This window comes from Aquarana catesbeiana, linkage group LG11 (genome assembly GCF_042186555.1).
Source record: "Aquarana catesbeiana isolate 2022-GZ linkage group LG11, ASM4218655v1, whole genome shotgun sequence".
NCBI classification, from domain to species: domain Eukaryota; kingdom Metazoa; phylum Chordata; class Amphibia; order Anura; family Ranidae; genus Aquarana; species Aquarana catesbeiana.
This window is the reverse complement of record NC_133334.1, coordinates 84,775,568-84,802,335: the sequence shown is the minus strand read 5'-3', so window position 1 is coordinate 84,802,335 and position 26,768 is coordinate 84,775,568. Positions and strand designations below refer to the sequence as shown.

The window sequence follows — 26,768 nt, the reverse complement described above, 5'->3', positions numbered from 1 at the left end:
GGATTAAGACGCATCACCCCCTGCATAAAGTTTCGGACCAAAGAATGCGAAGCAAGTGGCCGCTGAAATAATACTGATAAAGCAGAAACCTGGCCCTTGATGGTACTCAAGGCTAGCTTCATCTCTAATCCCATCTGTAGAAAATCAAAGATTCTACCTATGACATATTTCCTGGGATGCCAACCTCTGGATTCACACCAGGTTATATAAGCCTTCCAGACACTATGATAAATCATCCTGGAAGCTGGCTTCCTTGCATTAATCAAGGTAGATATGACAGGACCTGAGAGCCCACGACTCTTCAGAACGTGGGTCTCAATAGCCAAACGGTCAAATTTAGCGTTAGTAAGGCAGGATGGAACACTGGACCTTGAGATAACAGGTCTGGGCGTACCGGTAGGGTCCACGGGGAACCCACCGTCATCCTTACTATTTCTGCATACCAAGTCCTTCTGGGCCAAGCGGGGGCCACCAGAAGTACCGACTTCCTTTCCTGCCTGATCCTGCGAAGGAGTCATGGTAGTAGCAGAATAGGCGGGAATGCGTAAATCAGTGAGAACCGATGCCACGGAATCACCAACGCATCCGTCCCGCATGCAAGAGGATCTTTTGTCCTTGCCACAAATCTGTCTATCTTTTTGTTGAATCGGGATGCAAAGAGATCTACATCTGGAACCCCCCATCTTTGGCATATGGCCCAAAAGACGTCGGGATGCAGAGACCATTCCCCTGGAAGTAACTGCTGGCGACTTAGATAGTCCGCCTGCCAATTCTCTATTCCCAGGATGAAAACTGCCGATATGCATGGCACATGCATCTTTGCCCAGACTAAGATCTGGTTCACCTCTTTTTGAGCAGCTCGGCTCCGGGTGCCTCCCTGATGATTGACATAAGCCACTGCTGTGGCATTGTCGGACTGGATCCTGACCGGACAACCCTGTAGCCTGATAGTCCAGGCTTTTAGAGCTAGATGTATCGCCCGGATCTCCAGAATGTTGATGGGTAAGGTCCTCTCTGTCTTGGACCATACCCCTTGGACCGCAGCCTGTTCCAGAACTGCTCCCCAACCTGACAGACTGGCATCTGTTGTTACCACCGTCCAGGTAACCGGTAGAAAGGATTTCCCCTTCTGCAGGTTTTCGGGTATGAGCCACCAATTGAGGCTCTGACGCACCGCATGCGACAGGTGCATCGGAAAGTCTAATGCCTGAACCTTCTTGTTCCAGGTCGACAGAATACTGTGTTGCAGCATTCTTGAGTGAAACTGAGCATAGGGAACTGCTTCGAATGAAGACACCATCTTCCCTAGTAGCCTCATACAAAGGCGGACTGAGGGACCCTTCTTGGTCCTTACTGTCAGAATCAGCTCTCTCAAAGCAGTGATCTTTGCCTGGGGTAGAAATATTTTCTCCTGGCTTGTATCTATAATCAGACCTAAATACTCCAGTCTTCTTACTGGTTTTAGGAAAGACTTTTCTAAGTTGAGGATCCAACCCAGGTGTTCTAGATACCTGACCGTGGTCCTCAAGTTTCCATTCAAAGAGGCTACCGACCGGTCTATCAAGAGCAGGTCGTCTAGGTATGCTATGACAGCTATACCCTGAGCCCTTAATCTGGCCAGAGGAGGAGCCAAGATCTTTGTGAACACTCGAGGTGCAGTGGCTATCCCGAAAGGCAGAGCCACAAACTGGAAATGGCGCCCTCCTACCTCGAAGCGCAGAAACTTCTGATGAGCAGGAAAAATGGGCACATGCAGATATGCATCTCTGATGTCTATTGATGCCAGAAATTCTCCTCCCTGCAGGGTGGGAACTACTGTTCGAATTGATTCCATGCGGAAGGATTGAATCCTTAGGAATCGGTTCAGATCCCTTAAGTCCAAAATGGGCCTGACATCCCCATTTGGCTTTTGGACCGTAAAAAGGTTGGAATAGAAGCCCAATCCCTGGTCCTTTGTGGGAACTATCATAATGACCTCCTGCGACAAAAGTCGCTCTAACGCTAGAAGGAGCGACTGCTTCTTCTCTGGGTCTCTGGGAACATTTGATCTGAGGAACCGAGGAGAAGGGAATTCCTGAAACTCCAGCTTGTACCCTAAGGTTACCGTGGAGACTACCCATCTGTCCTGGAAGTCCTCGTGCCAGAGCTCTGAGAACTGTCGCAGTCTTCCCCCCACTCGAGTGAGCGGGGGCGCCCCCTCATGCAGAGGTCTTAGTGTTTTGCCTAGTAGGCTTCTTTCCCCAGGACTTCTTTTGTCCCTGGGGTTGACTCTTGTCTCTGGACCCCGATGGAGGCGGCCGTCGAGACTGCCTGGAGGCTGAAGCCCCCGGCGCTGGGGAAAGAGTCCGTTTGAAAGAGGGACGCTTACTCTTCTTCTTGACAGGTAAGAGAGTGCTTTTCCCACAAGAGATTCTCTTGATATAGTTATCCAAGTCCTCTCCAAACAACCTTGCACCACGAAATGGAAACCCAGCCAGTAGCTTCTTACATGGTGCTTCGGCTGACCAATTTTTCAACCATAGGATTCTACGTATATGCACCAACCCCAGTGAAAGACGGGAGGTTTGCACGATAGAATCTCTAATGGCGTCAACCACAAAGCATAAGGCCGCTGGAAGGTTAGCAAACCCCTGGGCCTGCTGTTCAGGTAATACTTTGATGACCTGCTTAACATGGTCTCTTAAGTATTGACAGACTCCAATCGCTGCTACTGCAGGTTGGACCACTGATCCTGCTAAGGAGAAAACATCCTTCAATTGGGATTCCATCCTTTTATCTACAGGATCCCTGAGCATCTGAGCATTGTCTACAGGACAAGTCAGGCTATTATTTACAGAGGAAATGGCGGCATCAATAGCCGGTATTCCCCACATTTTAATAAACTTTTCTTCCATCGGATAAAGTGTTGAAAACTTTCTCGGCGGAAAAAAACGTTTGTCTGGGTGGTCCCACTCAGAATAAATAAGCTTTTCAAGTAAAGTATGAACAGGAAAAGCATGTGCTGCTTGGAAAGGTTTCAGTGACCCCAAAGCAGAAGAGGATTCTTTAGCAGTTTCAGGTATGGGCAACTTAAATGTGGAGCGGACCAATCCAGTGAGGATCTGCACTAAGACTTTCTCCTCTTGGGAAGTCGCAGAGGGTCCCTCTCCACCTGAATCCTCCGAAGAGGAATCATCCATCCCATCCCGATCCTCTGAAAGGGATTCATCTCCTTTATCCCAGAGCTCCTCTGTCTGAGGGTCTTGGGGAACAGAGGAAAAGCCTAGTGCGTTTTCTTCCACTGAGTGAAGACGTAATCACGGCCATTAATCTTTCCTCTAGACCATTAATGGTTGAGGAAAAAACCTCTTGTGTAATATATACAGGGGCTGAAGTGCCAGAAGCAGGTGTAGCCCCTGACCCCGATGGCCGTCCCTGGCTAGCCGTCCCTGGCCCATCTTTAGGGGGGGAGGATGCTGCCGACAGGGGGCCCTCAGAACCTGAACGAGATCCCCTAGTGTCTCTGGTTCCTGGGGTGCTTGAACCTCTTCTACCCATAGTGCAAAGCAACAAGGTGTGAGGTATACAAATGAACACTGCCCGCTGAGCGATGTAGTCTGGCTAAAAGCCTTGCTACCCAATGCTCAGTCTGGTGTTACTTCAGTAAATGCTGCCTAGGAGAATGCCTGTGTCCCACCTTACATGCGACCATCAGCTCTGTGTCTCTCAGAAGGCTGTGTGCACCTGTACAGAGTGCCTCTAATAGCCTGCAGCTGGCCTGAGTGGGAGTCTAAGCGCCTGTGCTGACGTCCCGTCCCCTCCTCTACCGCCCCCCCCCCCCCCCCCGAGTTTTGAAAAAAACGAGCGCTTCCCGCGCTGCCGACTCTCCTGTCATGCTTCTGGAGAAAGGCTGGGGATGGGGGGGGGGGGAGGGAAGCTGGTAACAAGATCTGCCTGAACGGCTATCTTGAAAGATGGTGGCCATTAGGCCACAGAGCCCGGGTGGTATAACCACTTTCTAGACCCCTGTGGCCCCCTCTCTAGCCTGGGGGGGAACATTCAAACATGAGAAATCCCCCTTTCCACCTTACCTGTTTGCAGCCTGCTTGATACGCTGGGACATAAACAGCGATTACAACACCTGAGACAGAGTCAGCATGTGTAGGTTTGTGCTCTTGGCAGCCCCTGGTGGTCACAATAGGCATAGCATGCATTTACCTTAAAGGAGAAAAGCCACTAGAACTCAAAAATTCTGTGGAATCTCCTCTTACCTTATCCAGCCGCAGGGTGCTGTTTACACAGACCCAATCTTCACCTTTCACGGTGGGCTCCGTTTGAAAAAACCGTCAGAGACTGGGGCCCCCCATCAGTAGGGGGATCCAACAGTTCTGGGACCGTAAAGCACCTCGCCAGAAATTAGGAAGTTTAAAGCCATTTTCTGATCTGCGGGGTCCAGCTCTCTAAAAAGAGAAGCATTACGGGTAAAACCTCGTTTCTTCGGACACGAGGCCCGGGTACCATTCAATTCGGCCATGAAAAGACACTTTGAATGGATCCGGTTCGCCTGGCTTGCCCCAGTATAGGATATCAGGATATTCCCTTTGGAGCTCAGCACAGGACATCTTTACACGTCCATCACCTAAGACACTGGCGTAAAAACTGAGGTATCCCTGCAAGGGGGAGGGATTATATAGGGGGTTGAACTTCCTGATAGGGTGTGCCAGTGTCCAATCACCAGTGATACCTATATAACCCATCAGTAATTACTGTGGCTCTGTGTCCCGTGATATTCGAGAAAGAAAAAGAGTTACTGTCTTGCATTTGAACTTACATTTCAAAAGGCTTGGTATTTTTTTTCCCGGCAGAAATGTTTGAAGTGAATCTAAGAAATAGAGTCCAACAACTGTTAGATCTGCAGTGAACAGTTCACAGTTTAAATGAGATTACAGTGGCTGCAGTAACCAATATTCAGACAGAAAACTGGTCAAGTGATGGCCCTCTAAGGAGGGGAACAGAGCCCCAGTCTGGTTGCACAGCTAGGCACATCAAATAGATGATTTAATGACACATGCAGCCCTCTCACTCCTTTGCATCCCTCAGACCTGTTATTTTTCCACTTTCTGTAACATGCTAATCTGTCCAGAAAAAGTGTAAGCAACAAGGGTTGAGATGAAACATATTCCAAGTGGTGGGGGTCCTTTCAATGTCAGCTATATTTATTTATGTGGCCTTAACCTTTTTTCCAAAAGAAAAAAGAAATTTGTTGCCATAACTGCTCCAGTTTCGTGTAAAGCTTGATTTTTTTTTCATGTTATACTTGCCTGCTCTGATGCAATGGTTTTGCAAACATCTGCCTCGATTCTTCTTTTATGGGGCTACCCGCTGCTTGCTCTCTCTGCTGCTCCTCTTCCTGGTGGGCCCCAATAAGCAGCAGCTTCCTTTGAGGGCTCACTCTCGAGCTACACTGATTGCATCCATTGACACAGAGAGCGCATCTAACCCCTACCCCCCCTCCTTCTCAAATTTGATTGACAGCAACAGGAGCCAATGGCTTTCACTGCTGCCTCTGTTAGCAGAGAGAAGGGAGAGCCACTGCAGACAGGCACAGCTCTGGATGGAGAAAGGACTCAGGTAAGTTTATCGGTGGAGATACAGATACAGAGACATTTTTAACCTTAACCCTTTCGCTGCCAGGCCCTGTGCTCCAATTTGTTCACTCAGGTGGCCAGACCATTTTGCAATTTTTCCCTTTGTTTTTTATTTTTCACTTTTAGCTTTCAGAATTTGTGAAAGACCCCCCAAACCATATATTTTCTGAAAGCACATGATAAGTAGAATAAAAAGAAGGTGCTACTGATTTTTTTAGACTCCGCAGTATTTGTGCAAATGTTTATCGAACCAATATATATATTGGCAAAAAATACACTAAAACCATTATTAGCAGATAAAAACAGCTGAGCCCTTCCTGTGCCGAGGGGAAGTGATGTCACCAGCCCAGGCACTGAAGGAGGCAGACTATAAGGGACCCCCTAGCAACAGGCATTTAGAGGCGAGTAAAAAAAAAAATTTGTTGCCATACACAGCTGCTCCAGTCTTAGTAAATTCCCCTAGGTGTATTTTTTAGCCTACAACAAGTGTTAAGAATTGAGTGAATTTCAGATGATATTCTGTACATGCTTTTTTTTTTTTTTAAATACATGTTAACATGCATATTCTAGGTTTGTTAGTTCTATTAGTTAAATCCCCATTATCTATTTTCTGAAAGCAGAGACTCCGGAAAATAAAATGGTGGTAGTTCCAATTTTTTATGTCACACGATATTAGCACAATGGTTCATCAAACACAAATTTTCAGGAAAAAAAAAAAAAGTATATTACAAGTTAAATTTTACTGCACACGAATACAATAGATTACTGATTTTTGGGGGAAAAATATAAAAGATGAGGTTGCATCAAGTAAATAGATACTAAACATGTCAAACCTGAGAAACTGCGACAAACTTTTTTACCCAAAACGGTCCATAGGTGATGCTTTAAAAGCTTTTACAGCACATCAGTTTAATGTCAACCATAAAATTATGGCTTTCTGGTGGTTGTGGTAGTAGTGTTTGGGCGGCTTTACAAGTGTACATGAATGCAAGGTATGTGTAAACGCTCCGGCTGCTTTACGTTGGTGACAACAGGTTCAAAGGGATAAATTGTAGAGAAACCTGCCTGTACTGCATATTGTTTTATTTTTTGCCTTTAATTTCAGTGGTAACAGCACTGTCCTATTACAGGAAGAGGAAAAATAATGGATCTACTGGCAGCATCGAAAAGGTAAAAAAACTATGTACAGAGTAGAGCTGCACAATTAACCCACCATGATCGAAACCCTGGATTTGAACAATTCTACGATTCTGACCATTTAAAGCGCGCGCCTGTTTCGGAGCGTAGGGAAAGCCATCGGAGCCAATGTGAAACGTCTGACATCAGCAAAGAAGAATGTGATTGGTCGGTAAGTATAACAGAGTGACAGGGGCGCCCCCCCATGTTAGTAGGTAGAGGACGTTGCCTCTACCAAGATGGCGGTGGGCACTTCCTCTTTCTGTGTGCGTCCGAGCGTGTGATGTCAGCGGGAAACATGGCGGAGAGCAGGAGCGGGCTGTACAGCCCCCCCCCCCACCCGAGACCGGAGCCCTGACCAGATTCCCCGGATGGGGGTCTCTGCTTGGGGTGCTCTGCCTGCTGTGCCAGGTGTGTCCCACTGGGGCCACAACACACTGGGTGGTGACAGAGGATGGCAAGATCCAGCAGCAGGTGACGTGACACCTGACAGAGGGGGAACACAACAAGAGATAGGGAGGGGGGACACCTGAAAAAGAGACACGGAGGGGGGACACCCAACATATCCTGGGATGGGGGGGCACCTGAGAGGGGGAGGGAGATCACTAGGGAGAGCGGGAAAAGGGGGACACCTGAGATAAGTAGGGGCACGTGAAAGGAGGATAGGGGGGTACTTGAGAGGGAAAGGGGGGGTCACTTGAAAGAAGAGGGAGACACCTGAGAGGAGAAGCTCTCAATAAATCAATCTCTCTCTATCAATCCCTCTCTATCAATGCCTCTCTCTCCTAAAAAAAAAAAAAATTACGTTGTGAGAATCGTGATCTTTTTATTCCAAGTAAAAAAAAATCATGATTCTCATTTTGGCCAGAATCGTGCAGCTCTAGTACAGAAGGAACTCAACTGCAGTGTTAATGTTACAGACAGATTGCATCACATATGCCACTTTTGATTTTGCCCAGAGTTACACTTTATTACACACATATGTAAACTGTTTTACATGCCAAAAGCGTTGGTACTCACACATATCTATGACACAAAATACAGTCAATAAGAGGACTTAATATTTGTGGGTTCAGCATTACAGCTTTCCTTGACATCCTTCTGCTCCTTTGTAAAAGGAGCCATCACTGTGAGGACTCTGATTCATTTGGGGTTGATTTACTAAAACCAAAGAGTGAAAAATATGGTGCAGCTCTGCACAGAAACCAATCAGCTTCCAGGTTTTTTTTTTTTTGGTCAAAGCTTAATTAAGCAAGCTGAGGTTAGAAGCCAATTGGCTACACTACACAGCACCACCAGATTTTCACTCTCCAGTTTTAATAAATCCAACCCATTGTCTAGACCAGCGTTTCTCAATCCAGTCCTCAAGGCACACCAACAGGTCATGTTTGCCCTCAGATGAAATGGCTGTGGTAATTACTAAGGCAGTGAAACTGATCAAATCACCTGTGCAAAATAATAGAGAGCCTGAAAACATGACCTGTTGGTGCGCCTTGAGGTCTGAAATTGAGAAACACTGCTCTAGACAGCAGGCTATAAAGCAGAGAGCTGTGAGGGGGAGCTGCAAACCTGTCAGCTGCCTAGCTGTCCAGTGTGGCATAGTTTTGTGATTTACAAGACTGGCTGAAAAGAAATACAGATTCTGACAAGTAAAAAAGACCACATGCACGCATTAAAACTTTGAATTTATCAGTTTATCTGAAAAAAAAAAAAAGGACGCATATAGCCTTATCGCTGCCCCCTACAGCTCGACTGTATTTACTCAGCTGAATCATGCAGAACAATACTGCATTAATAATGTGGCAGTCTGGGCTAATTCAATCTAATCTTAAACCTGCTCATACCCCCATTCTAGGACCTATACTAACTAGCCTGTAGAAGAAAAATGTCTATATTTACCTATTCTAATCGCGCTCTGGTCCGGTCATGTAATCAGCTCCCAGTAGCGGCTTCAGAAGGGAGGAGGGACAAACAACAGGTAGCCTATGGGTGATATCACCGCCCAGGCATTGCAGCCATTTGCATTGCTCTCCTCTCCCGGGAGCTGATCATGTGACTGGACCAGACTGCCCTTAGAATTGGCAAGTATAGACGGCCTTCCTCTACAGACTAGTCAGTACAGGTCTTAAGCTGGATACACACTATACAGTTCTCTCTAGATGTTTTCCTTTAAATTTACCAAAACCATTTAATATGAGGTCAAACCTAAACATTTTCAATTTGTATGTAATCAGGCAGGCCCTTGCACTACATTTAGTTGAAGGTAAAATCTAAAGGAAATCGAACAAAACTTGCATAGTGTGTATCCCACTTCAGAATTGGGGTGGGAGCAGATTTCAGATTAGACAGGATTCGCCTGCACTTCCACTTTAAGCATCATTTAGTAAATATAAACAAACTGCAAAAACCTGCTTACCTTCTCCCGAGTCTTTTCTAGAAAACTAAGTGCTACTGTGGGATCTAGGGGAAAAAAAAAAAAAAAAAGTAAAAAATGTTTATACAGTTATAATTCATTGTCTCTAAAATGTCATACACCTGACAAGTCCTTAATTGTTTTTCTACCAAAGACATTTTTTTTGTTTTCAACAAAAAAAAAATAAATAAATAATTATATCTTTTGAAAGCAAAGTAGGAGAATAAAATGATGGTTGTACCAAATTTTTAATGTCATGATATTAGCGCACGTTTTTTCAGTAAAAAGGTTTGTTTCAGTGAACACAAAATTCCTAATTTTTGGTAAAATAGACACCCAAAATGTTTTTTGGCATGCTGAGGAAGTGACTGGGTGACTGCTTTACATCTATAGCATTTGGCAATGTGCTTAATCCCTTTATGACTGCCTAACGCATATGTGCGACAGGAATAGGGTGGGCTTTACCACTCACATGCCGCACATATCAGTTGCTGGGTGGCCAATGTGTCTGTACTGAGAGCACAGCTCTTGGTCACCACTAATGATCAGCAGCTGGCGGAGACCGACTCTGACTCACGTGACCACTGCGAGCCTATCACAGTGGTCAGGTGATTGGCTGATCTCCCCCCCCCACCCCCACCCCCGGTGGTCTTTTAAAGTGATGCCAGGGTGGGTGGGAAGGTGTTAAAAAATGGATTTTTAAAACAGCTTACCTGTAAAATCCTTTTCTTGGAGTACATCACGGGACACAGAGCACCATAATAATGACTATGTGGGTTATACGCTTACCTTTAGGTGATTGGACACTGGCAACCAATAGCAAGACGGTTCCTCCCATATAACCCCTCCTACACAGGAAGTGCCTCAGTTTTGTAGCAAGCAATGACGATCCCAGAAAAAGAGGGGAGGGACCTCTGTGTCCCGTGATGTACTCCAAGAAAAGGATTTTACAGGTAAGCTGTTTTAAAAAAACATTTTTCTTTATCGTACATCACGAGACACAGAGCACCATAATAATGACTATGTGGGATGTCCTAAAGCAATGCATCTGAGGGGGGGGAACACATCATCCCTAGACCCAATGGATCTGAGATTATAAAGCAGCCTGCAACACGCTGTGGCCAAAAACAGTCACATTTTGAGATCTCACATCCACCTGGTTAAACCTGGTGAACGTATGAACTGAAGACCAAACGGCTGCTTTGCAAACCTGAGCCATAGACACCTGCTGGCGTACTGCCCATGATGCACTAACTCTTCTAGTGGAGTGTGCTTTTAAATCCCGGGGTGGAACCCTGCGCTTTAATCCATACACCTGGACAATAGTCTGGAGAATCCACCTGGATATAGATGAACTTGTTGCCGGCTGTCCTCTTTTAGGACCCTCAGGCAAGACAAAAAGACAGTCAGTTTTCCGAAAGGGAGCCGACATCTCTAAGTAAACTTTTATCGCTCTCACCACATCCAGTGAGTGAAGCGACCTTTCCTCCCTAGTTTTAGGGTTTGGAAAAAAGGAAGGTAAAATGATATCCTGATTCAAATGAAATTTGGAAACTACCTTTGGTAGAAAATCCGGACGAGGACGCATGACCACTCGGTCATGATGAAGAACCAGGTGTGTTACTCCCTTGACAAAGGTTCGCACCAAAGAATGAAATGCAATTGGTCTCTGGAAAAAAAACGATAAGACCGAAATCTGTCCCTTAATTGTCCCTAAAGCGAGCTGCAAGTCTACTCCTGTTTGGAGAAAAGCGAGAACTCTTCCAATCACATACCTACAAGGGTTCCATTTCCTTTTCTCACACCAAGAAATGTATGACTTCCATACTCTGTAATAGATAGCCCTAGAAACTGACTTTCTAGCGTTTATCAAAGTGGACAAGACTAAACCCATAATACCACGGTCTTTCAATAGTCTGGTCTCAATAGCCAGGCCATCAAATTCAGCAACCGTAAAGAAGGATGGAATATGGGCCCTTGAGACAACAGGTCTGGGCGGCAAGGAAGAACCAACGAATCTCCTACTGCCAACTTCACAATCTCCGAGTACCATGATCTCCTGGGCCACGCTGGGGCCACTAAGATCACCGGCTTCCGTTCCTCCCGTATTCTGCGTAGTAAGTGTGACAGAATTTGGATCGGAGGGAAGGCATATATCAGAGAAAACTGATCCCAAGGAACCACTAATGCATCTATCTCGACAGCAAGCGGATCCTTGGTCCTGGACACAAACCTGTCCAGTTTGGCATTGAATCTGGATGCCAGCAGATCCACATCTGGGGTCCCCCAGTATTGGCAGATCTGTAGAAAAACCTCGGGATGCAGGGACCATTCCCCTGGTAACAATTTTTGGCGACTCAGGAAATCCGCCTGCCAATTGTCCACCCCCAGGATAAACACTGCCGACAGAAACGGCACATGTTTTTCTGCCCAGGTTAGTATATGATTTACTTCTCTTTGGGCTGCCCGACTCCTGGTACCTCCCTCGTGGTTGATATACGCCACTACTGTGGAGTTGTCGGACTGAACTCTGACCAGAAAACCCCGCAATCTGGACGTCCAGAATCGCACGGCCAGATGGGCTGCCCGAATCTCCAGTAGATTGATGGGCAGAGTCTTTTCTGTCTGGGACCATACTCCCTGGACAGACGCTTCCTCTAGGACTGCTCCCCAGCCGAGAAGACTGGCGTCCGTGGTCACCACTCTCCAGGCTACTGGTGGGAAAGACTTCCCTCTTTTTAAGTTGCTGGTTCTTAACCACCAAGAGAGGTTCCATAGAACCTGTGGAGATAGAACCATTGGTTGATCCAAGGTTCGAGCAGACTTGTCCCAGGCTTTCAGGATACTGTTCTGGAACACTCTGAGTGGAACTGTGCATATGGCACTGCGCTGAAAGATGACACCATCTTGCCCAATAACCTCATGCACAGCCGAACAGAAGGTGTTGGTTCTTTTTTCACCTTCTTTACAAGTTCCACTATGGAGGCGACCTTTAAGGGCGGAAGAAACAGTTTTTCTTGGGCGGTGTCCAAGACCAGACCCAGATACACCAAGGTTTGGGTCGGACAAAGAGCTGACTTGTCAAAATTTAGTACCCAACCTAGGCGTTGTAAGACCCGCACTGTACTTGACACGTTTAGAACTAGTGTAGGGCGAGAGCTTTCCCTTAGAAGTAGATCATCCAGGTATCCTATTATGGAGACTCCTTGAGATCTTAGGGAAGCCAATACTGGGGCCAGAACCTTTGTGAAGACCCTGGGGGCCGTGGCTAGACCGAAAGGCAGTGCCACAAACTGGAAATTACTGTCCTCTACAGCGAAACGTAAGAACGTTTGGTGTGGACCAAAGATCGGCACATGAAGGTACGCATCCTTGATATCTATGGATGCCAAATAGTCTCCCTTTCTCAGGGACCTTATTACTGAACGAACCGACTCCATGCGGAAAGATCGGACGTCTACAAAGAAGTTAAGAGCCTTGAGGTCCAAAATGGGCCTTACTTCCCCATTTGGTTTCGGCACGGTGAATAGGTTTGAGTAAAACCCCTTGAATCTTTCCTCGTGCGGGACCTTTACAATTACTCCCTGCATCAGCAGATGGTGTAAAGCTAGGAGTAGGCAACTTCTTTTCTCTGGATGCGCCGGGACCCTTGAGTGTAGAAAGCGGTTCGGGGGAACCTCCCGGAACTCTATTCTGTAACCATTCTTTACAGTGGAAATGACCCATCTGTCTTGAACCAGTTCTTCCCAGGCCTCCCCAAACAGCCGAAGCCTGCCCCCCACCCATGAGAGCGGGGGCGCCCCTTCACAAGGTAGACTTGGAGTTGGGCTTGGGTGGCTTTTGGGTCCAGGGTTTTTTCTGACCCTGGGGTTTTAAACCCAGACGGCTGAGGTCGTTGATACCGCTTAGGGGAAGAGGCACCAGGCCCTGGAGGATTAGGAATTTTATAAGAGGGCTGTTTCCCCTTCCTTTTAATAGGAAGCAGAGCGCTCTTTCCCTTCAGAGATCTTTTGGATATATTTATCCAGATCTTCGCCAAACAGGCGCTCTTCCTGAAACGGAAAAGCAGCAAGTAGCCTTTTACATGGCGTCTCAGCAGACCAGTTCTTTAGCCACAATACTGGGCGCATATGAACTGATAGTAACGCAAAACGAGACATCTGTTGGATAAAGTCTTTAAAGCGTCTACCGAAAAACACAAGGCCTGAGGGATCTCTGATCGTTCCTCAGCAGATTCCTCCAGGCCAGGTATGTTCTTTACTATCCTCTTAAAGCGATCCTTTAAGGATTGACAAATCCCAATGGCTGCAATAGCAGGCTGAACTGCTGCACTGGCAACCGAGAAGGAGGACTTCAATAAGGACTCTAGCTTTTTATCAGCCGGATCCTTGAAAACCTGGGCATTATCCACTGGACAGGTTAGGTTTTTATTCACAGAAGATATGGCAGCGTCTACCAAAGGTGTGCTCCAATTCTTCCTAAACCTCTCCTCCATAGGGTATAAAACAGAAAACCTTTTGGGAGGTAAGTATATCCTGTCAGGATGCTTCCAGTCCGCATAAATCACCTGCTCCAGTAACGGATGCAAGGGAAAGGCTTGGGAAATTTGTTTATGTCGCAAAGATCCCAGAGTGGAAGAAGAGAGTGCAGACTCCTGAACCAGGGGTAACTTAAACCCAATTCGTACCATCTCCATTAGAGATTGGATAAAAAATTTCTGGCAATGGGAGGCTGAAATTGGCTCCTCAGAGCCAGAGTCCTCAGCCGAGGAATCTTCAGCCTCTCCTACCTCCTGGTCCTTCATGATCACCTCCTCTGGATCCTCTGCCCATTCTGGTTCCAGGTTACCTGGACCCATCTGGCTATAAGAGTCCTGGGGCTCTAGTGACTCACCACTTGGCCCAGGCGAGGGAGATCTATTACGCTTCCTTCCCCCCTGTGTTACAGAGGCAATCATGTCAGCTATTTTGCCTTCAAGACCCGCTAAGGCAGATGCCAAATCATCCTTTGTAACATAAGCCGGGGCAGGTACATTGGTAGTGGCTACTATGCCTGACAAGTGCAATGGCTCAGCCAGGTCAGAAGCTGCAGGTCCTTCAGGAGAAACTGAGGCTGCATCAGCATGGGGTTGGTCTCCTGTCTTTTGTGGAGGGACTCTTACCCCTGTGCTTGCCTTGTTCCCTGTTCCTCGTTTTTTGGAAGACATTGCTTACACACGAGGAAACTAAAAAGGAGTACTCCCCACAAACTACAATTAGTTTTTAATCTGTCACCGCTGTGTCCAAGATCACCAGGCTCATGTGCCCACCATTCACTCCTCCATGCGCACGCCAGGAGCTCCATGCTTAAAAACACTAGCATGAGAGCGAGCGCATCAGCGATCGGCGACCCGCCTACCGCATGCGCAGTCCTCACGCTCGCGCCGCACCTGTGACGCGAATAGCGGCGGCGCACGCCGGTGACGCGCATGCAAACATTTTTAAAAATACGCACCAAACCGGCCTCTGTAATCCTGGCACAGGCTCAAGGCTTATACTAGCAGTTTTACAAGGGGAAATTTTATATAATATATATATATATATATATATATATATATATATATATATATATATATATATATATATATATATATAAAAAGGCCCCAAAGGGAGTACTCACCATCCCAAGCAGCAGGGCTTGTCTTGCCAGGCCCAATCTTCCCCCATCACGGCGGGTAGCGCCTCTAAGGACCTTCAGGGACTGGGTCCCCCATATTGGGGTCCACACCCCTGGACCTGTAAAGCACCCTTTATGGTTTCCTTGGGCAAGATTGACCAGGAATACCAACTTTAACAAGGGTCCAGCGCCTAAAAAGGACACATTACAACCAACACCTCGTTCTTGAACCGAAGTTCGGGTACCATCCACTTTAGCTTAGTAAGCCATCCGATTATAACATCCTCAGTGGGACATTTCTTTGAAGAAACTGAAGAGCTTCAACAGCCATGACCATCACTTTCAAGACACTAGCGAAAAAACTGAGGCACTTCCTGTGTAGGAGGGGTTATATGGGAGGAACCGTCTTACTATTGGTTGCCAGTGTCCAATCACCTAAAGGTAAGCGTATAACCCACATAGTCATTATTATGGTGCTCTGTGTCCCATGATGTACGATAAAGAAATCCTGGTCTTCCAGCCAGTGGTTAAAAGAACACTCTTACCCAGGTTAGTTACAATATTAGTGTAAAACTTCTCACCTGTCATTTGTCTCACTACATGAAGGATTATTTCAACCAGAGACAATGGGTTAATTCTGAAAAGAAAAAGAAAAAACCCATATGAATGAGAAGAACATAAATTATTACGTGAAAATCTGAAGGTGGTGGGTCTTGGAAAATTTATAAGGATTTAGAGCTTAATGTGAACGATGCAAAATTATAGTTTTAAATATAACTAATTTAAATAAACATTAACAGGCTTAATATTGTGCGAAGAGTATTGATGTACAGATTGAAGTATAGGATTGGTCATCAGTCATTGAAACGTGATGCATTAGAAACATTTATAAACCCGAGAAGTGGAGGTAGGGGTTACTCTGTGCAATATCGTTGCAGAGAGCAGATAAATAACATTTCCTTTGCTGAAGTAAAAAAATAACATAGCCTTTAATATCTCTTTAACCACTTGTTCTCTGGAAGATTTACCCTCCTCCTTCATGACCAGGCCATTTTTTGCGATACAGCAGTGCGTTACTTTAACTGACAATTTCGCAGTTGTACGACACTGTACCCAAAGTAAATTTAAGTCTTTTTTTTTCCCCCACATATACAGCTTTCTTTTGGTGGTATTTGATCACCTCTGCATTTTTTTTTTTTTTTTTTTTAATAGCGAAAAAAAAAAAAAAATATAAGGACTAAACAATTTTGAAAAAATAACTATTTTTTACTTTCTGCTATAAAACAGATCCAATATAAAAGTTGAAAAAAAAAAAAAAAAACATACTTCTTTATAAAATGTAGGTCAATATGTATTCTGCTCACACTTTTGTTAAAAAATAAAAAACCCCAATAAGCTTATTTTGATTGATTGGTTTACGCAAAAGTTATAGTGTTTACAAACTATGGGATATTTTTATTCATTTTTTTTTTTACTAGTAATGGCGGTGATCAGCAACCTATAGCAGGACTGCGATATTGCTGTGAAAATTCTGACACCGACACTTTTTGGGAACCAGTGACACTAATACAGTGATCAGTGCTAAAAATATGCACTGTCACTTTACTAATGACACTGGCTGGGAAATGGTTATACATCTAGGGTGATCAAAGTGATAAATGTGTGTCTAGTCAGTGTTTATGTTAACAGTGTGTGGTGCTTTTACTAGGGGAAGTTTTTGATTTCATTCCCTGATTTGCGGGGAAAGTAAATCCATTACTTGTGTGCTCCGGACGATCGACGGGTGCTGGTGGTAATCTATTGGCCGGCACCCTCTGATCAGCATCTGCTGTGGAAAGTCACAGCAGAGCCCGGTTTGTTGGCGGCTCGGTGGCACGCCCCTACCTGGAAGTGCCACATCACATACTAGGTATGTGATCTTGCAAAGCAGAGCCACCTTGCCACCGTATATCTATGTTATATGGTCGGCAAGGGGTTAAAGCAGCATTCCTGCCCAACACTAACTAGCCTTAAAAATGCCCCCTTTCCATCCTGCTACCTATGCTGACTAACCTGTGTTAAAAAAAGAGTATATTTACCGGTTTTCAGCCTACTCCAGTCATGTGATCTGTGTCAGTCAGTGGGGGCTGCAGAAAAGGAGGGAGCGATGACAACAGTTGGGACATTGAAGTCCATCGATGACTTCACCACTCCCAGAATTCCCAGCAGTTGAGTTCTCTCTCCTCTCCCCTGTAGCCCCCACTGACTAACACGGGATCACATGACTGAACTGGAGAGGGCTGAAAATAAGTATACACATTTTGGCTTACACAACATGAATCCTGTGCGACAAGGTAGAACATGTGTTACACTATCATGTGAGCATTGACTAAAATCCATAAGAATAATTTGTAGCACCTTCTTAAGTTTATGCTACAAAATGTAAGCTGTTTTGAAGGTTAAAGCAAGTCCAACATTATACTAGACAGGTGTACCTCAAAGTGGCCACTGAAAAAAACTTTACATGGTACTTCATACATTGGCTGTAAGTTGTGTACTAACTGCTCTATTCTCCAAGGAGGTAGGTAGGTGCATAATGGGTGCTTTAAACTGTAATAATGGCCAAACTACAACATGACTCCTTCACTTAATAGAAATGATATTTATAGCAAAAGAAGCATTCTTAAAATTTCTCAAGTTCCTAAAAAAACTGAAATTCTCCTATGTAACTTAGCCAGAGCTTAGCCAGCTATTCTAGCAGAAGCTTTTACATCCAAGAGAGACTGTGCATGTGAGATAAGCAGCAACAAGATTGTAGGACATTGCCTAGTAAAAAGATATGCTCTTACCTGTGCTCAAAATCACTGATAAAGTTTTCGTAAAGCTGTGGAAAGACAACAGAATAGAATTACATACATTACAGCTGTTTATAAAACAATTTTAGATCTGAACAGGCATTACAGGGATGTAAACAATGACCCAGGGCATGGGGAACTGCTCAAGTGGATAAGGGCTGCCAAACTGGGGCTGCAGCTGTCCCAAACTAAAAGACCAATGAGACGGGAGAACCAAAAATTGGGAATAGCGCTGTACTGTGGCAAATAAAGTAAAACTCAACCTTGGGTGTAGAAACAAAGAGCATTTATTCCATTGGGGATGAAGGTAAAAATTGAGGCATACAACAGTCATGGAACGGCCAACCAGTGCACATAGAGAACCACAGCATGAGATGCGAGTACCTGGAGGCTGAAGCCACATGGATGTCAGGGGAGCTCCAGTGTGTGGAGGCGATAAACCACGCTGGGGGGGGGGGGTGAAAAAGATGACCACAATCAGAAGGTCCCAGGCTGAGGTGGTAATGTAACCCAGACCGTTGTGGGAAGCAGCAATATCTCAGCCTCTGTACCAGGATGGATGAACAGTGGCCAGGGTCACCAGGGATCTGCTGGGATCTGCATTCGTCGTCTAGAAATTATGTCACAGGCTGGCTGGAGACAGCCGAAAAGATCCAACAACCGTAGACAAAGCCAGGCATGGGAGCCGGCCCAGAAGGCGCTGAAGCCTGAAAGGCAAGGGGGAACAGAGTGCAAGCAAAAGTGACTACATGCTTCAGGGCATAGCCCCTTCTTCAGGTAATAAAGCTTGTCAGCAGTGGATACCAAAAAAATATATAGGAATGGGAAGGGGAGGAAAAGAGGGGGGCCACCAGGCGCCTATGTCATTTATAATGCTCCACCCTCCACAAACGTAACCATTTAAAACCCCATTCATCACAAGTGCTCAAAGAACATGCATTGGCATGGGCTAGCCCGACACACTTCAGGAGTCTTTCAAATCCTGTCAAACAGGGCATCCAAATAATAAAACCACAATTGTTCCTTCTGGGCCCAACCTAGATTTATCACGGGTTTTAATGGCAATTTTAAGGCCATCACTAACATTATCAAAAAACATTGGTCCATCCTTCGTTCTGACCCTAATTTGGGTCTCCACCTACTGCCAGTTCCTCGGGCTGTTTTTAGGAGAGAACGGACCCTCAGAAATAGCATTGCCCCAAGCATACCTAAAAAGACCGAGCACGATAGAACGGTGGACATTAGAAGTTATTTTGACAACTGGGTTGGCATCTTTCAGTGTAGGAAATGGGGCTGCCTGACATGCCAGTTTATAAATCATGGCCAGTCTTCCTTCCGTGGGAATATCTATTCCCGTCAGCCCTTGACATCATTTTCAAACGACGAACGCAGATTCCAGCAGACCGTCACTTCATGGTGCCCCCGGCCACTGTTCATCCATCCTGGTGTCTCCAACCTGTCACCCACACAGGCTGAGATATTCCTGCTCCCCCGACGGTCTGGGTTACATTACCAACTCAGCCTGGGACCTTCTGATTGTGGTCTTTTTCACCTTGCCCCCAAACACAGTTGGCCTCCTCCACACACAGGAGCTCCCGTCATCCATGTGGCTTTAGCCTCCAGGTACTCACATCTCATGCTGTGGTTCTCTATGTGCACTGGTTGGCCATTTCATGACTGCTGTATGCCTCAATTTTTACCTTAATCCCCAATGGAATAAATGCTCTTTGTTTCTACACCCAAGGTTGAGCGTCACTCATTTGCCACAGTACAACACTATTCACAATTTTGGTTTCTCATTACAGGGATGTAAATTTGCAAAATACTGATGTTAAAAGTAGACACACACAGCACAAATTTCAGTCGATTCTTGCTGAATCAGATCAATTTGAGCTGCAGGTTGCCATGTTGGCACCACAAAAGCCAATGTAAAAACTGAAGGAGTAGGGTGGAAAATTCTCAGCCAAACATTGACCCCTATCTGTTATAGTCAATGTTCAGGTACTCAGACACCGCCCGCTGCTGTGGCTGCTTGAATACAATATCCAGCAGTGGAGATTTCTCCATCCATGCTGTTTTGGGTGAAAGGGGAAATCAAGCGATTTTCTCATGACCAGACAGCGAACCGGCAAGAGAAAATCTTTGTGTGTATTGCTTGCTTTACTCCAAGATTAACTGGTCTTGTATGAGATACCATCCATACCTTGATAAGTCCATCTCCTTTAACGCACTCAGGATCTTGCACAAAGTCCAGCAGTTGCAGAGTCAGTTGATGCCATAACCTGAAAATAAAATGTGTTTACTGCTGTCACAAATCAGATAGCCGAAACTACATGCAATATTCTATCAATTTAATTCCAACTGCACATTTCAAAGAACATGAAAAGAAACTGAAGCAAAGAAATGTTTTGGCAGCACCAGTAGTGCAAAAGGTCTCGTCTTTTGCAAGTATAACTGGGAAGCCTGTGATCAATGCACGAGAGCTGCTTCAGGGGACCAGAAGGCAAGTACCGCTTATTCCTCTACTCCAAACCACTGCCTAATCTTATCCATCCCTCGGAACACCATTCCTCCCAATGACCCCAACAATGCTGCAGTCTTGATGAACAAAAGGCAGACATGTTTGAAGTCCAGAGTATGCAATAACTATGTTTGCCCCCATAGATACAATAGAGAAATTAATGGAGGATTACCAGGTTAAAAATAAAGGCAAAAAAGGCAAGAGAAATTAAAACTAATGCTTTAGAGCAGCGGTCTCCAATCTACAGCCCTTTGCTTGTCTGTATATGGCCCATGGGGCACTATCCCTCCTGCTGACGCCAGGGTAGGGGCACTATCCCTCCCGCTGACGCCAGGGTAGGGGCACTATCCCTCCCGCTGACGCCAGGGTAGGGGCACTATCCCTCCCGCTGACGCCAGGGTAGGGGCACTATCCCTCCCGCTGACGCCAGGGTAGGGGCACTATCCCTCCCGCTGACGCCAGGGGAGGGGCACTATCCCTCCCGCTGACGCCAGGGGAGGGGCACTATCCCTCCCGCTGACGCCAGGGCAGGGGCACTATCCCTCCCGCTGACGCCAGGGCAGGGGCACTATCTCTCCCGCTGACGCCAGGGCAGGGGCACTATCCCTCCCGCTGACACCAGGGCAGGGGCACTATCCCTCCCGCTGACGCCAGGGTAGGGGCACTATTCCTTCCGCTGACACCAGTGTAGGGGCACTATTCCTTCCGCTGACACCAGTGTAGGGGCACTATTCCTTCTGCTGACACCAGTGTAGGGGCACTATTCCTTCCGCTGACACCAGTGTAGGGGCACTATCCCTTCCGCTGACACCAGTGTAGGGGCACTATCCCTTCCGCTGACACCAGTGTAGGGGCACTATTCCTTCCGCTGACACCAGTGTAGGGGCACTATCCCTTCCGCTGACACCAGTGTAGGGGCACTATCCCTTCCGCTGACACCAGTGTAGGGGCACTATTCCTCCCACTGACACCATTGATGGGGCACTATTCCTCCCACTGACACCATTGATGGGGCACTATTCCTCCCATTAGCACATTTGTGAGGTCAGGCACTAATGTGGACGAGAAGGCCTGGCTCACAGTCTATGTGTTCCAAAGGTGTTCTATTGGGTTGAGGTCAGGACACTGTGCAGGCCAGTCAAGTTCCTCCACCCCAAACTCGCTCATCCAGGTCTTTATGGACCTTGGTTTATGCACTGGTCTAAATCATTTGGTGGAGGGGGTATTATGGTGGGGGGTTGTTTTTCAGGGGTTGGGCTTGGCCCCTTAGTTCCAGTGAAGGGAACTCTTAAGTAAGGATGGGCTCGGGCGTGTTCGCACACTCCACGTGCAGAGCCGCAAGGAGGTCAGCACGGCGCTGCGCTAATCACAGGCAGTGAGACATTTTCCCGATGTGCGGCTGCAGAGAGGCTCTGCACGTGGAGTGTGCGAACACGCCCGAGCCCATCCTTACTCTTAAGGCGTCAGTATAGCAAGACAATTTAATGCTCCCAAATTTGTGGGAACAGTTTGGGGATGGCCCCTTTCTGTTTCAACATTAACGCCACCAGTGAAAAAGCAAGGTCCATAAAGACATGGATGAGCGAGTTTGGGGTGAAGGAACTTGACTGGCCTGCACAGAGTCCTGACCTCAACCCAATAGAACACCATTGGGATGAATTAGAGTGGAGACTTTGAGCCAGGCCTTCTCGTCCAACATCAGTGCCTGACCTCACAAATGGCTTCTGGAAGAATGGTGAAACATTCCCATAGACACCCTCCTAAACCTTGTGAACGGCGTTCCCAGAAGAGTTGAAGCTGTTATAGCTGCAAAGGGTGGGCAACTCAATATTGAACCCTACAGACTAAGACTGGGATGCCAATAAAGTTCATGTGTCCCAATACTTTTGGCAATATAGTGTACATATATATATATATATATATATATATAAACACACACAGTATGTGCAATGTGTGGTAGTTTATATGAATGTGCAGTATACGTAGATAAGTAGAGTGTGTGTGTATATATATATATATATATATATATATATATATAAATATTTGGGCAGTATATGAATGTTTAGTGTATGTATTGTATGGCAGTGTATATCAATGTGTATTTTATGTGCAGTGTGTCCAGTATGTATATATTGGTATCTATGTAGTATACAATCTATGTATATGGTAGTGTCTATGTAGTATATAGTCTATGTATATGGTGGGGTCTATGTAGTATACAGTCTATGTATGGCAGTGTCTATGATATACAGTCTATGTATGGCAGTCTCCTCTCTCACTTCTTATTGTAGAGTTCCTCCAGTCGGTGCCACACTCCGGCCACCTCGGGTGACGAGCTCTGGCTTTGCTGCTGCTGTAGAAATGCGGTCACGTCCCTCATGTTTGCCGAGAGAGTCCAAACCTGCTACCCACAAAATGTGAAAGAAACACCGGCCTGCCACCACCGGAAACGTCCTCAGCAACCTGCACACTCACTTCCGGTGACGTGCGGCGCTGCCGGCCGTAAAGCAAAGCTGTGCATCACATGACTGGCTCAGCCTGCTCTCTCCTCAGAAAGTTACACTGTCAGTGCCAGGCCTGTGCTGTTCAGTAGTATGAAGGATGTGTAGAAATGATAGAGTGTATCTGACAAACTGAGGACACACATTTCTGTTGGGTAGCAATAAGTCTGTGTGTATTCTGCAATATATGGAGTGTATGTCCACACAAAGTATTGTTTTATGTCCACACAAAGTATTGTTTTATGTCCACACAAAGTATTGTTTAGTTGTGCATAGAGTGGGGGAGGGTTAGAGCTCCTGTAAGTTTTTTTCTGCTATCTGGGGCTACTTTAGAAAGTTTTAGGCCCCTTTCACACGGGGCGGACTCTGGCAGCAGATCTGCTTGTTTAGAAGGGGATCTCTCCACTGATCCCCGCTGAGCAAACAGATAATAGGTCTGTGTCTGCTCCGCTGATGTAGAGCAGACACGGACACAGCGTGCTGTTCTCCAGCTCGATCCCTATCTGTCTGTTTTTAGCACCGTAAGCACCGCTTACATCCACCGCTCCATAGAGAAGAATGTAGGTTCCGATCGGGATCACCTGAAGAACTGACAGGCGGACCAATCAGAACATCCGTGTGAAAGGGGCTTTACCCTCACTTCCTGTCCATTTGACATTCTATCAGACAGGAAGTGATTAGAACTCTCCAATTCCAACACATCAATAAAACTGATTTTCTTTAGGAGTGTAGAAAAGGGTTAAAACCTCTGTCAGCTTTTTTTTTTTATTTTTGTCTGTGAGGCTGCTGAAGATTTCCCTTCACTTCCTCTATGGCGAAACCGTTGTCATCAGGACAGGAAGTGATGGTAAAACTTTGTAAGGGGACCCTAAGTACAAGTAAAAGCTGACAGGACTTCTATTCCTTCCCCACTCTATCCAGAAAATACGTTTTTGGCCAGACACACACTCTAAGAAATCTGTACTGAGGTAAAAAGGTGGGCTGCTGATGCTGAATCTCTGCTTGGCGTCTAATTCAAGAGAGGCTTTTTAGCGCCGGTTCGCACTTGTGTGATGTCAGACATCGCATGTGATTCGCACTGCATTGCAGATCACTTACGATGTCTGTGCGATGCGAATTTAGCCATACAGATTGCATGGCAGAGATTGCATTGCTTACGGACCAAAATCGTGAAGGATCCTTTTTTTTGTCCGCACCAGAATCAGATTGCATGGGTGTTCACATGCGATCTGATTCCTGTCTGAATTCACAGTTCGCACTGCGATATGCGAACCGATCTGGGGGTGTCATTAACTTTCTATTGACACGCACAGCGGTTTTCATAGGGCAGTGTGAACTGTCCGCAAGTTCTATGCGATGCAGAAACCGGCACTGGAATCGCGCTGGTTCCCGCATCTCGCTGGTGTGAACCAGCTCTAAATCCCCTTTTTTTTTTTTAAAGTGGTTGTAAACCTCAGACATGAAATATGAACAAAGAATATCCCTCTATAGTGTGTGCTTGTCTCAGATAAGAGCACTAAGTGTCATTTCTGTCTGCTGCTTCCTTCCTCTGCTATCAGCATGAGTCACTTCTGACAAGTTTTCCTGACACCCAGAGAAAAATGGTGACAGGGGAGGGACCTCCAGCTGATTGACAGCCTCAGCTCTGCTCCTGTGTGCTGTGTGGAGGGGTGGGTGGTGTGTCCCTTCCCTCTAATCAGCTCCCAGCGCTCTCCATATTGAGCTCTGCAGAGTGTAATTTCTGCTCTCTGGTCAACCTTTTTCTGACAGCTCAGACAAGCTCTTTAAATTCTACACTTTGAATGGCTGTAGAGAAGACTACAGATAAACAGGTACAACTTATGTAGGAGGATTTGTTTCATCTCTGTGTATCTTCTGAAGCAGGTCACTTCACTGGATATATGGAACAGTTTACAACCACTTGAAGGCTACTTTCACACAGCGGAGGGGGGCATTAACAGTAAAGCGCCACCCCAGTGTAAAAGCACTCGGGTTCTCTGGGGCTGCAGGGAAGGCATTTTTCAGGCACTATTTTTAGCCCAAAAGCGCCTGATAAACGCCCCAGTGTGAAAGGGGTCTAAAGTAGAACTAAAGGTAACATTTTTTTCATTATGGATAGAGTAAGTGAAGGTTAAAAACCCTGTCAATTGTTATGCCATCTGTGTTCCATTGGAGAGATTTCTGTTCACTTCCTGTTTCATAGCCAAAACAGGAAGTGAGAGTAATGACCCCCAAAGTGGGAAAATCCCTGGTTGTCACCAGAACTATGGCACTAATTTCCCTTTGGAATCAATAAAAGTATTCTAAATCTGAAATAATGTCCCCATTGAAAGATTTCCCTTGTCTTGCTGTTCTGGCGACAACCCCTACAGAATTTCCCTTTCTCATGTCAGAGCCTCACAATGCAAACCACAGAAGAGTAATGTCAAAATGTGTCTTGTCTCACTTTCGGTGCTAAGGGTCACCAGGACCAATAGAGAGGGTAAATCTCCCTAACAGGGGCACAGACAGCAATAAAAGCCTGACAGGTGTTCCAATTCATCCCCACTCTATCCAAAACTAAAAAAAAAAAAAAAAAAAAAAAAAAAAAAAAAAACCATGATCCTGTTTGCAAATCTTTGGAAGTTCTAATGCTAAAAAAAAAAATTAAATGCTAATTTGTTTTCCTTTTACTCAATAGGAATTTATTTATTATTATTATTATTAGGATTACACTGAGGCTGGGTTCACACTAATGCGATTGCAGTAGACATGTGCGGTTCATTTCGTTCCGAATTAATATTCTGACAAATTTTTCGTTATTCGGAGATTCGGATATATCCAAATACCCGAATTACAATATAAACTTATTATACTGAATGCTCCGAACAACATAACGAAATTCATCCGAATTTAGGAAATTCAGATTGAAATTCAAATCGAAATTTACATTAAATTCCAGTCGAATTCTCACTTCACATATTGCTGAAATCAAAGATAATGCTGTTTTTGTTAAGCCAAAGGTGATTTAAAGAGGAAGTAAACCCCAATGGGATTTACTTCCTCTTTTGCTCCCCGCAAGGCCTGCAAATTAAAAGCATAATGGGCTAGTATGCATCATATGCTAGACCATTATATGACACTTACCTGCAAACGAAGCCCGCGCTGTCCCCTGTGCAGGCCGCGTCCATCTTCGCCCCTCTTCCTTCCTTGGCCACTGACTCAGGCTCTGTGACTAGCCGGAGCCACGTGACGTCACTCCCGCGCGTGGGAGCCGTCAGTCACGGCACAGGCTGGGGGAAGAAACGGCATGGTGGTCCGTTTCTTCACAGCGCATGAGCCGATGACGACATCGGCGCACTACAAGTGAAATATCTCCTAAACGGCGCATGTTTAGGAGATATTTCCACTACCTATAGGCAAGCCTTATTCTAGGCTTTCCTATAGGTAAAAGTCAATTAAAAGGGTTTACAACCACTTTAAAGAGTCATTGTAATCATCTGATGAAGATTTTTCTTTTGTTTGTTAACTTTGCTGCACTCGAATGGAAAACATACAACATCGACCGATTCGAAAATTTATCGATTTGATCGTTTCGAATCGAAAAAAATGGGTAAATTCGAAGAAAATTTGAAAACTCTGAATACGAATTGAACGAATCAATCGAATTTAACTAAAATGAAATAACTAGATTATCGAATCAAAACAAAACAAAGTTTGTCGTCATGCACATGTCTAGATTGCAGACATCGCATGTGATTCGCATTGCATTCTTGTGCACATCACATGAGATGTCTGTGCGATGCGTGTTCCGCCGGACAGTTTGTATGGTGGAAATCACATCGCATTCGCACCAAAATAGTGCAAGACCCTTTTTCTGGTGCGCACTGGAATTGAATCGCATGGGTGTTCAGACTCATGCAATCAGATTCCATCCGATTTCCACATTTCGCACTGCGTTCTGCAAACCAATTTCGGGGTGTCATTAACTTTATATTGACACCGACAGCAAATCGCAGAGGGCTGTGGGAACTGCCTGAGATTCTGAAGTGGTGTGGATGT

The 26,768-nt window shown here is 45.7% G+C and overlaps 1 protein-coding gene across 1 annotated transcript in view; it reads right to left on the bottom strand.

Moving 5' to 3' along the window:
- The window catches only part of PSMD13 (proteasome 26S subunit, non-ATPase 13), a 40,872-nt gene extending 18,145 nt beyond the window's left edge, over nt 1-22,727 (bottom strand). Inside the window, exons 1-5 of the mRNA XM_073604677.1 lie at nt 22,506-22,727; nt 19,909-19,987; nt 17,700-17,734; nt 15,453-15,508; nt 9,220-9,263 (exon numbers count right to left, since the gene is read on the bottom strand). Of these exons, the coding sequence (XP_073460778.1) occupies nt 9,220-9,263; nt 15,453-15,508; nt 17,700-17,734; nt 19,909-19,987; nt 22,506-22,606 (315 nt within the window). The 5' untranslated portion in view covers nt 22,607-22,727. The remainder of the gene's footprint in view (nt 1-9,219; nt 9,264-15,452; nt 15,509-17,699; nt 17,735-19,908; nt 19,988-22,505) is intronic.
- Between the last annotated feature and the right edge of the window lie 4,041 nt (nt 22,728-26,768).